The 11277-nt window shown below is 36.4% G+C and overlaps 2 protein-coding genes across 2 annotated transcripts; one reads left to right on the top strand and one right to left on the bottom strand.

Moving 5' to 3' along the window:
• Window positions 1-97: 97 nt before the first annotated feature.
• ada2a (adenosine deaminase 2a) lies at window positions 98-6508 on the top strand. The gene is made up of 10 exons (XM_082158871.1): window positions 98-652; window positions 1689-2022; window positions 2573-2792; window positions 2872-3082; window positions 3690-3817; window positions 3884-3974; window positions 4057-4165; window positions 4304-4461; window positions 5583-5785; window positions 5903-6508. Exons 2-10 carry the CDS (start codon window positions 1722-1724, stop codon window positions 5991-5993), a joined length of 1512 nt encoding a protein of 503 aa, XP_082014997.1. The 5' UTR covers window positions 98-652; window positions 1689-1721; the 3' UTR covers window positions 5994-6508.
• Window positions 6509-6544: 36 nt separating this feature from the next.
• Window positions 6545-11103, bottom strand: ribc2 (RIB43A domain with coiled-coils 2). The gene is made up of 7 exons (XM_082158875.1): window positions 10799-11103; window positions 10635-10716; window positions 9710-10021; window positions 8807-8925; window positions 8482-8709; window positions 8213-8379; window positions 6545-6702 (listed from the first exon to the last, which is right to left on the bottom strand). Exons 1-7 carry the CDS (start codon window positions 10913-10915, stop codon window positions 6624-6626), a joined length of 1104 nt encoding a protein of 367 aa, XP_082015001.1. The 5' UTR covers window positions 10916-11103; the 3' UTR covers window positions 6545-6623.
• Window positions 11104-11277: the final 174 nt, after the last annotated feature.

Genomic DNA, 11277 nt, shown 5'->3' with positions numbered 1-11277 from the left:
GTGTTTCTCCTTTGAAAAACGTATATGGCACTATAAGTATGTGGTATTATCTGTGCCATGGTACAGTGACATTTTACTTGGATAATGAAAGAATGGCATTGGCATTATATTTTAAATATTAGAAAAGCCGTACCTTTTTTTGATAGTGGTAATGTACTAATGACATTTAACCACTCGTTAACTGTGACATGGTCATCTAGACATGTATATAACCTACTGTGTTTGTGAGAGAGTGTATAGACGAAATATAATTTTGCTAGTGTAACTTCCAGAAAGTCTAAAAGATTTCAGTCAGGGTTCAAACGCCGGAGAAACCTCACTGGACATTATCATCACCCGTATCTTTAAGGCCTTGTAAACTTTGGAAAACAAGACCGAAATGCTTTATATATATATATATATATATATTATATATTAGCTGGATTTTGAATACGCGGATGCATCTTTGTCCTCTCGGGTCTTTTGTCCACGCGCACTGTCACACAGCAGAGCCAATGATCTTTAAGGAAAGACATGACGTCACTTTCTGTTGTGGTAGTCTGCACTGTAGTAGGGTAACGTAAGAAGTCGATCGAGCTCGGTTAAAAACAATAACTTATATCTCTATTACCGGTGTCTTTGTGTGTATATATACATTGTATACAATCGCCAGGTAAGACTTTTTCTAATTCGCTGTGTTTCGGAATGTATTTATTTTTCTGTACGTTAATTTGGGATTCATTCAGGTAACGTTAACTGTTAGCTTACTGGAGTTTTAAAGTGTTTTGGGTGAAAACCTCTTTACTTGATAATTAAATCATTGAAATTCGACAGACGTTTATAAATGATATCAGAATTGAAGTAGAAACGTGACAACATCTAAACAACTTAAATCATGACTGATAATAGGTAGAGTGCAGCTCGACATGCTGTTGTGTGTCATGTGGCTTAAGTAACGTTAATTGGGTCTAACAGATGGTCACGTTGTTTTAGAAGGATTGATAATTTCATTTATATCATTGTGATAGTTTATATTTTGCTTATAGTAGTAAACAGTTTCAAACAGCTGACAGCTGATTTCCCACCGGCATTAGGGAACAGCTGTGGTTGATGGTTGAAACTAGTTTCAAAGTAACAGTTGAAAAAAAAGAAGTGCAAGCTGTGGGCAAAACCCCTTATCTTTATAACTGCAGACGTCACAGATTAACAGCAGTCTTAATACTGCTAGGACATTCAGCTTATACTAGTAAAATGCATATTTTTTTCCTCTTATAATATGCAAAATAAACATGAATTGATGTACATTTAGAAATGATGATAATGAATTTATAATAAAAAGCATTTTTCTACATAAAGGGGACCCCCTTCTGGTGGCTGCCATTTTAAGATCACATGACTAGCCAGATACTAATCACTTTGAATTGAAATGAATATATTTTACTCTCATAATATATCAATCATTGGTGAGACAAATGCACCCGTTACTACTCACTTTATTTTTTGTATTATATTTAAATAAATTATTATAATATATAATCATAGTTAACATGGCTACAGTAATGGAAAGTGTTTACTTTTGCGTGGAACTGCGTCATCTGTCAGTATTAAATCCAAGAACATCATATCAGTCATTGAAGCATAAACCAAAAATCATGTAATGCACATTTAAATAATTAACAATCCACTTGTTCATTACTTTTCACCATTAGCACAAAGATCAGTGGTTGAATTACATCCCAGCCATGCACACACTGACACCAAGACCCCTGATGCGGATATGGATGCTGTGTCTGTGGTGTGCATCATGTAACTGTGCACCAGATCCCAGGAAGCGGGAGGCTCTGATAAGACTGGAGGCATCTAGGCGGACAGGAGGCAACATAACACTGAATGAGAGAGAGAAACTGCTTGACTCGAAGCTTCAGAAACTGAAGCAGCATGATATAGAAGCAGGACCGTTCCCACCGTCTATGCATTTCTTCAAGGCGAAGCGCTTCATCGATCAAAGTCCTGTTTTTAGTTTGATTCAAAAGATGCCTAAAGGTGCAGTAATCTAATGATGCAGAGATATTGTGTAGTTTGTGATTTGACTGTTACTACAGTTAAATAAGTTTGTTCTCAGTAAGATGTTTTTTTAAAGAAATGAATAGGCCTACTTTCATTCAGCAAGATCATCAATTAAATGTAAAGTGACAGTAAAGACATTTATAATGTTACAAAGATTTCTATTTCAAATAATGCTGTTCTTTTGAAGGTTTCCACAAAAAATGTAAGCAGCTGTTTTTAACATTATTTATAATAATATTAGTAATACATTTTTCTTGAGCAGCAAATCAGGATTTTAGAATGATTTCTGAAGGATCATGTGACACTGAAGACTGGAGGAATGATGCTGGAACTTCAGCTTTGCATTACAGGAATAAATTACATTTTAAAATAGAAAACAGTTAATTAAATTCTAATAATACAGCATTTTGACTTCTTTCATAAACATTAAGAACTTTTCAATGGTTGTAAATATATATATATATAAAATGGTATATAAATATATAGACTTTAGTATAATGATTGATCTGATTCATTTTTTGTCCAGGTGCGGCCCTGCATGTTCATGACTTTGCTATGGTGGATGTGGATTGGCTAGTGAAGAACGTGACCTACAGGGAGAACTGCTACGTGTGCTTCACAGATGAGCAGACCGTGCAGTTTCTCTTCTCTTCTGGACAGCCTGCATCTCGTCCACGCTGCTCCTCATGGACCCTGCTCAGATCCCTCAGGGAGAAGATTAAAAACAGCACCGAGTTGGACAACAGGTAGAGCCTGAGAAAACTGCAGTAAATCTGAGACTGTAGCTGAGGGATGTTTGTCTCAAAATTTCATTTGTCTCCACAGTTTCATTCGAAATCTCACACTTTTCACTGAGGACCCAGACAGAGACTATCCTAGCCAAAATAGTGTGTGGAAGAGATTTGAACAGGCGTTCTTGGTGGCCTATGGTCTGGTCACCTATGCACCTGTTTTTAAAGACTACCTCTATGAAGGTCTCAGACAGTTTTATGAGGACAACATCATGTTTGTGGAAATCAGGGCGCTGCTGCCAGCGGTATGGATACATTTCCCCTTAAAAAAACAAACATACAAAATCCATTTAAAGTTATTTTCTGGTTTCCACCACAGAATAAGAAATAAAGGTAATTGCGACTTTTTATCTCCCACAATTTCAAGTTTATATCTCACTATTGCAAACTCGTAATTCTGAGTTTACATCTCGCAATTCGGTTTTGTGGTTTCCGCCACAGAATAAATACAAAATAAAAAAGGTAATTTCAACATTTTAATGACTTTTTCTCTCTCTGCGTTTTCAAATTATTAAACCTAGTCCTACACTAAATGCATTTTTTAACTGTTTTAACTGAAAGAAACTTGCACTTATATATCTTAAAATATGTCAGCTCCATTGTTTTGTCTCAAGATGCACACCAGTTATGTTTTTTCTAAGGCACGTTTATAAAAGCTTTTAAATGTCCTAATTGAACTAAGGCCTAATCCTGGCTTAATCTAAGCCCTGTCTGTGAAACCGGGCCTTAAACTCAAACTTTAAACTTTTTTTTCCGTTTTTTTATTCCATGGTGGAAATAAGCTTCCATGTGAAATAGAATGTACAATAAATGAAAAGTAATATGTGCTCATTTTTATTTGAACATTTCTAGACATATGAACTTGATGGCAGACTGCATGATAAGGACTGGAGTATGCGGGCCTGCCAGGAAGTTGTGAGGAGATTTACGGCACACTACCCAGACTTCTTAGGGGCTCGGGTTATTTTTACCGTCCACAGGTGAGATAAACATTGAACTAGATCAAAAATGAGTTTGATTCAATAATAATTTCCTGTTGCTCTTAGGGGAATAAATGCAACAGAGGCAGTGAAGGCAGTAGAGGAAGCAATGGCACTACAAAGGAACTTTCCAAATATCATGGCAGGCTTTGACTTTGTGAGCATTTGATGGTTCGGTGATGAGCATATTGCTGAAATATCCAATACGTTAATAAACTTTAGAATTTGTATAACTCCAGGTAGGACAAGAAGACCATGGAAGACCTCTGTGGTACTTCAAGGACGCTTTGAGTCTACCTGAAGACAGGGGTGTTAATCTGCCCTACTTTTTCCACGCAGGAGAGACAGGTTTCCTTTGACATCTTTGTTCTTTCATCTGGTACAAAGCAGTGTAACTCAAAGTCGTCCTTTATGCTCAATATGATTGAGTGCTTGTTCTTTTTTCACAGTTGCTATAGTAACATATTTCATTCTCTTTTCCCACAGATTCACAGGGAACAGATGTCGATCAGAACCTCATGGATGCTCTTCTATTCAACACCACACGTATAGGTCATGGCTTTGCCTTGGCACGTCACCCCGTAGTTAAAGAGATGTCTAGAAAGATGGGCGTACCAATTGAAATCTGCCCCATCTCAAATCAGGTATATCATCACTCATTATGCCTTTGAAGTCAAAACTGTACTTCCTCAATGCATGTTCCTGGTCTTATTGTTTTTGTGCTTGTTATTCCAAATAACACATTTGAATAAGTGTTAGCTGTTTAGGGAACTATTTTCCTAATCGTATTTAATTCAAATCACAATTCTGATGAATGTCTGTTCGTGATAGTTATAAATATGCTACAATAACAACATGTTAAACAGTTAATGAATGATAGAAATAGTGAAAAAATATTAATATAATATGTAATAATATAGTATATAATATGTAAATAATCTACTAATTTAATCTTAATCTAATTTTGGTCTGTTTTGAATTAAATTTACTATTTGAAATCAATATACACAAACGTTCAAAAGTTTGTGGTCGGTAAGATTTGAAAAAAAAGGGGGAAAAATTAACGATGTCTCTTATGCTCACCAAGGCTGCATTTATTTGATATAAAATATAGTAAAAACAGTTATATTGCGAAATATTATTACAATACAAAAAAACTTTGGAAATCATGCCAAATAGTGCAGAAAATAAATTTGAATAAATTTAGATTATTTCAAAGACGTTTTCAAAACAGCATGGCTGGACGGTCGCACCACATGATATTTTGTCACTTTAAATAACAGAAAAATTACAAATAACTAATGTTTTTTTGAAAAGTTAAAGTGAGTACATAAATGGAAGAGGTACTACATAATATATGGTATCTTTTTATGCATTTACACAGTAAAAAATGCAATCAGACCAAAATTTAGAAGTCACGTCATATTTATATGCATACATTAATGGGTGTGTATACACACACACACATATACATAATATATAAATATAATATATATACGAACACATTCTACAAACAAAAACTTTTATGTGAAATTCTATTAATCGCGATTAATTGATTTGACAGCACTATTTGAAATAGAAAACTTTTATAACATTATAAATACCTTTACCGTCAGTTTGATGCGTCCTGCGGAGTAAATGTATTAATTTCTTTAAAAAACAAAAAATCTTACGTTTCCCAATAAGTAGGTAACACATCTTTTGTTTCATTGCAACTGCCTGTGGCTTATTTGAAAATACTAATAATGCTGTGACCCTTTGTCAGGTGTTGAAACTGGTCTCAGACCTGCGGGACCACCCGGCGACAGTGCTGATGGCTGAGGGTCATCCTCTGGTGATCAGCTCGGATGATCCAGCTCTATTTCGGGCCACCGGCCTTTCACACGATTTCTATGAAGCCTTCATGGGCTTTGGAGGAATGAGCTTTAATTTAGGCACATTGAAAGAGCTGGTCATGAACTCCCTCAGGTAACATAACTACAAGCGTCTTATTTTAGGATGAGTTTGTGAGTTTATTTTATGACCTACAACCAGACTTTTATCATTTATTCGTAACTTATTTTACCTCTCGCTCTTCATTTCTAGGTACAGCTCATTGCCAAGTCAAAGAAAGAAAGAGGCTATTGAGGTTTTGCTGGTAAAATGGGACAAGTTTGTTGTGGAAAGTTTACTTTAACAGGTACTCCAGCATAAAAACATTGCTTTAAAGGCGTTGTTTACAGGAGGTTTCCCCTTTTGTTTGCCATATTGGTGAACATACTGGGCTGTGAATACTCCAATCTACGCTGTTACTTGATGTGAAGAACTGAATGTGAAATCTTGAACTGTCCTGTGCTGCCATCTGGTGCAGAACCCGTGTACTGATCGTCTGTACTTCCACTGAAACAAAATGGAGGACTCTAGCGGTTTTGTGCACTTTTGTAAATACGAATTGTGATTTATGATCACCTTATGACACCTGATAAACCATAACATTTTTGATTTATAATGTCAGTTCTATTTCATGAAAAAAGTTTTTAAAAGTATATTTTTACTTTAATGAGCTTGGTAGGTTGTTTTAAATTACACGATTTCAGTTGTTTATGAATATGTAACTCATTTTGTTTACAACATGTATGAAACAAAACTAGTGTAACAACTCCACATAACATTTGCCATCTTTGTGACCTATTAAAAATTCCAAAACACTTCCATTGAAGTCCCCCGTCTATTTAAAGACAAGGTGTAGACTGTAAAATGATATGGTTTATTGTTCTTGATTGTTGAGCCGTGATGGTGTTCATCTTTCAGGTTCACGCTGTAATGTTTATCTACTGCTGGTATTAAACTGGGAAAAGTAGCGCTCGTCTGGAATGTTGGTGTACAGATCCTGGAGATGTTCCTTCCTGTAAAATGGAAAAAGTGTTTGCATTTGTTACAAAATAGATAACTCAAGTAACAGAGAATTATTTTCATGCTATTTTAGTAATTATTAATATTTTTTAGAATTCATTAGATTTTATTTTTAGTAATTTTGCTGTTTTTGTCATTTGCATTAGTTTATTAATATTTCAATTTAGCTTGTCATTTATTTATTTATATTTCGGATTTAGTTATGGTAATTTTAGTACTTTTATTTTGCTGCCGAGGACACATTTCAAATTTTCATGTAGTATTTATATTTTATTTTAGCTATACTTCATAAAAACCAAAACGATTTAATTAATTTGTTATATCTTGTTTTTTAATAAATTAACAAAAACAACACTGTTGTATAAGTCCACTGACTAACTTTAAAAGCTAAATCAATACAAATTAAATCTCTTAAGCATAGTTTGTTAAAGTACGATGCCTGGAAATGGCAAAAACTGCACAAGAATTACAGAGAAAATTAAAACTTCTTGTTGGATTTAGGGTATGACTCTAGAGACTTTTTTGAAGGTATAGACTTTGTCACATGAACAAGCAGTTCTCATCGCATCCGCTTGTCAGATAAAGTGTTAACAGTAGTATGAACTGTCGCGATATCAGCTAATTATGTTTCTTGTTGCAATTATATTCAAATTTAATATCCGAATGTTAGTTAGAAGAAAAAATAAAATCATTTTAGATCTCAATCTGCATTTGCGATTATGCTCATATTTGGTACTTTGAGGGCATCTTTGAGGGCATCTTGAGTAAATCAGCTCTATATTTAATGAAGCACATACAAATCGACCTGAATCGAATACGGAATATTTTACAGAATATGGAAGTTGTTGCGCATAAACCCCATTGGGATGTTAGTGGAACCTGATTTCACCAAGTGCATCATCTTTGTTGATCCTGGAACAACATTCCAATCAACATATCAGACTTGAGGAACAAGTTTACAGTTTATGTTCAGGTTTACAAACAGGGTTAGGTGCTTCAACATCAATGTCATTCACCATCATTTGCCTCTGATTTTAGGGATCACTTATAGGTAGGATTAGGTTTAGGGATAGGGATAGGGTTAAGACTAAATTTTCGGACCAGGATAAACAAACTATGTTGACCCAGGAACGCGTTCAAATACTTTTGTAGACATGTATTACATTGATGCATTGGGGCGCTTTGTTGAAATTTAGAAGGTTGCGCTATCAAGCCGTTATCAAGCCCCACTGACTTCTGAAACCCATATCAGATGTACATTTTCAGCACTTTTGACACGTGTGCACAGTCTAGTGAGTTTTCGAGTATGTTTATGCCCTCGAAAATGCCATTCATTTCAGAGAAGACGATGAAGAAGCAGAAGAACAATAAAGGGAGCAATTCCAATAGGGTCCTCAGTGCTCAGGCCCTAAAATTCAGTCATTTCAAATTAATTTAAATTACTGTAAGATTATTATTTCAGTAGTGCGCGCTAATTAATCAATAAAACCCATTGTAACTCACCGAGCATCATGGGTCCGGGCCAGCTGAGTGTTGGTGTTGTCCAAACTCCTGCGCAGCTCCTTATTAATGCGCGCTTGCTGTCTTTCCAGCAGCAGTGCAGCCCGGGCTGATGTCATGTTCTCATGATGCTCCTGAAGCTCCTTCTCCCGTTGCTTCATGGCAGCACTCTGCACATATTTGTTCGCTTTTTAACAAATACATGTATTTTGATCTTTTGCAACAATTCATGAAGTTACTTATTTACAGAATGAACGTTTTTTTTGCTTTACCTTCCTATCTTCTGCTTGCTGCAGCTGGTACTGCGTGTACTGCTGGAGCTCTTCAGGACTCATTCCCTTGTAACAGTCCCGGCGCAGGCGGGACAGACCCAGCACACTTACTTTCTGTTCAGGGTTTTCCGTCAGAAGGTCCCCATTTAGCTGGTTCAGGATGTCCGTCTGGTTGTTCTCCTCTTCCTCGTGACACTCTTGTAGACGGCGATGTGCGATTTCTGCAGCCTGTGGTCAAGGAACAATGGAAAAGTTAGTTCTTTTTTAATTATAACGCCTTTTTTTTTTTTTTCTACTTTGTGGTCTTCAGTCGTCAGTGACTCACCAGTGCCCGGTTAAAGTCTTTGGTGGCGATGGCTGCAGATCTCTTGTATTGTTCCTCCATCTTCTGCAGTTCAAGAGCTCGGTTATCCAGAGACATTCTGCTTTGATCGTACTGATTCTCTATACAGTTTGTAAAAAGAGAAAGCATTGATACTAGGGCTGGGGAAACAATATCGATTAATAATGGCTGTTTACAAGATTTATGAAATGATTGTTGTAAGTTTATTTCAATTAAAAGTTGTCATAAGACTGATCATGTTCTGTAATTGTTGTTATTGTATATTAATAAAATCAGTAGACTGACAATTTGCAGTCTGCCCATTAAATGTTAACTATTATTTAAATATATTGTTGAATGGCAGTCATTTTATCCCCAAAATTTAGAAAGACATTTGAAAAAATGCAGTATAGGCCTAGTACTTAAAAGATGACAAATAATAATACAAATTTTTGTATTTCTAATCTAATTTTGTAATCTACGGCTGTGCAACAATTAATCGCGATTAATCGCATCCAAAAGTGTGTGTACTGTGTTATATATACATCATAATTATACACAGTACACACACATATATTATGTAAACACAAACTTTTATTTTGGATGTGATTAATCGTTGCACAGCCCTAAAATATACACAAATATTTATATATTTGTATTTTTTTTAAATATTTTATTTGAATATATTTATAAATATTATTTCAAATAAACTGTCTTCATGTTGCTGGTCTTCTGGTTTTAATGTGTTACAAAACTGTTATGTTAGGTGCGAGAAACCTGTTCAACAAATTTTAATCGATTCACAGCCATAATGTAGTTTCAGAAAGAATCAAGCCTGGGACCAAACGTCACTGAAAATTGGTAGGGCTCTGATATAAGGAGCTGCCATTCAGTAAGTGAACGTACCTTCTTGTTGTAGCTGTTGTTTGGCTCGCTCCAGTTCTTCTTGCTGTTGAAGGGTCCATGCTCTGAGCTGCTCCTGCTGCCTCTTCAGCCTGTTCTTCTGGCTCAGATCTTCTCCAGTCAGTCCCGGGAGAATCCGCACACCTTCCTGCCTCTTCAGCAGCTCTGGATCGTTCAGATCAAACTCGCGTCTGCTGGTTGTTTGTTGGAATTGTTCCCTAAATTGCACGATGGCTTCATTCAGCAGGCGCTCATCTTTCTTCTGCCGCTGCTCCAGGACACAGGCTACATGATCACTGCACAGCAGGTCATCAGCTGAAAACACACAGGAGAAGAAGCTTCTGAGTCAGCCTCAATGTAATAGGGAGTTATGTTATTCAAGTTATCCAAAAACTTTTTTTGTGGAAAAAACCTCTTTCCACACACTCTTGTATGAGGACTTGCCATAGACATAATGATTTTTATACTGTACAAACTGTGTATTCTATCCCCTTACACTGACCCTAACCCTAAGTTACCCATCACACACACACAGTCCCCAATAACTCCAGTAGCACCTCAATGCAGTACACGAGATCCAGGGGGCGGAGTTGGATCCAGATATAAGGGGTGGAGATTGGTAGGTTTAGGGGTGGGTTTAGGGATTAAGGGGTGGAGATGGGTAGGTTTAGGGGTGTGTTTAGGGATCAGGGGGTGTAGATGGGTAGGTTTTAGGTAAGGTGGGAGGAGTTGGATCTGGATCCAACTCCTCCCCCTGGATTTCGTGTTCTGCAGTCAATAACGTTAGTCCCCAAAAATGTACTAGACTTTTTTTCCTCAGTTTTTCTTTTCCAGACAGTTATTCCACCTTGATTTTTTTTTAAACAGAAATTGAAAATGTTAATTGTAATATATATATATATTTTTTGCTGGTTTTGATGTTACTCACCATAGACTTCCAGTTCGTTTGCCTCGCGTTGGTCTTTCTCTCTTCGTTCTTTAACTTGATGGTCGAGAGCATCATAGTCAAGCTGTCCAAGATAGAAATCAACAAAACGAATTAGCAAATGCCATTTACAGCTGTATAAAGATGTTTTCAGCAAACAGACTTACTCCAATCGTGCGGACTCTGTCATTAAAGATCCTCTCTCGGCGTTGCAGCTCCCTGTTTCTCTTTCTGTCAAGTTGAACAGCTGCGATTCGGTCTGACAGAAGCTCAACTTGATCCATTGTAGCCTATTTCACCACTATATCGATATAGCGAGCAATACAATGAAATGTTGCAATCGTCCAACTGGATGTCACGAAACGAGGGAATGGGAAACCCACAAACAAACACGTTGCTAAGAGACTGAATACATGTTTAAAAAAATGCGCCCTCTCTCTGTTATTTCTCAGTTCAGTTATCGCTAAACGGAATGTCTAACAAACCAAACACACACAGAAATTCATTTCTATTAAAAAATTTGAACAGTGTACGGGAACAGTGCCTAAATCAGCCCATCATGATTTGTTGTGCCATAGCCAACTGTAAAAAACAACAACCTACAAGTCATTTGTAATTGCACACAAACACAATGTTATTTATTGTA

The sequence above is a fragment of the Leuciscus leuciscus genome (genome assembly GCF_965113295.1).
Source record: "Leuciscus leuciscus genome assembly, chromosome: 25".
NCBI lineage: Eukaryota > Metazoa > Chordata > Actinopteri > Cypriniformes > Leuciscidae > Leuciscus > Leuciscus leuciscus.
This window is presented reverse-complemented; position numbering and strand designations above follow the sequence as displayed.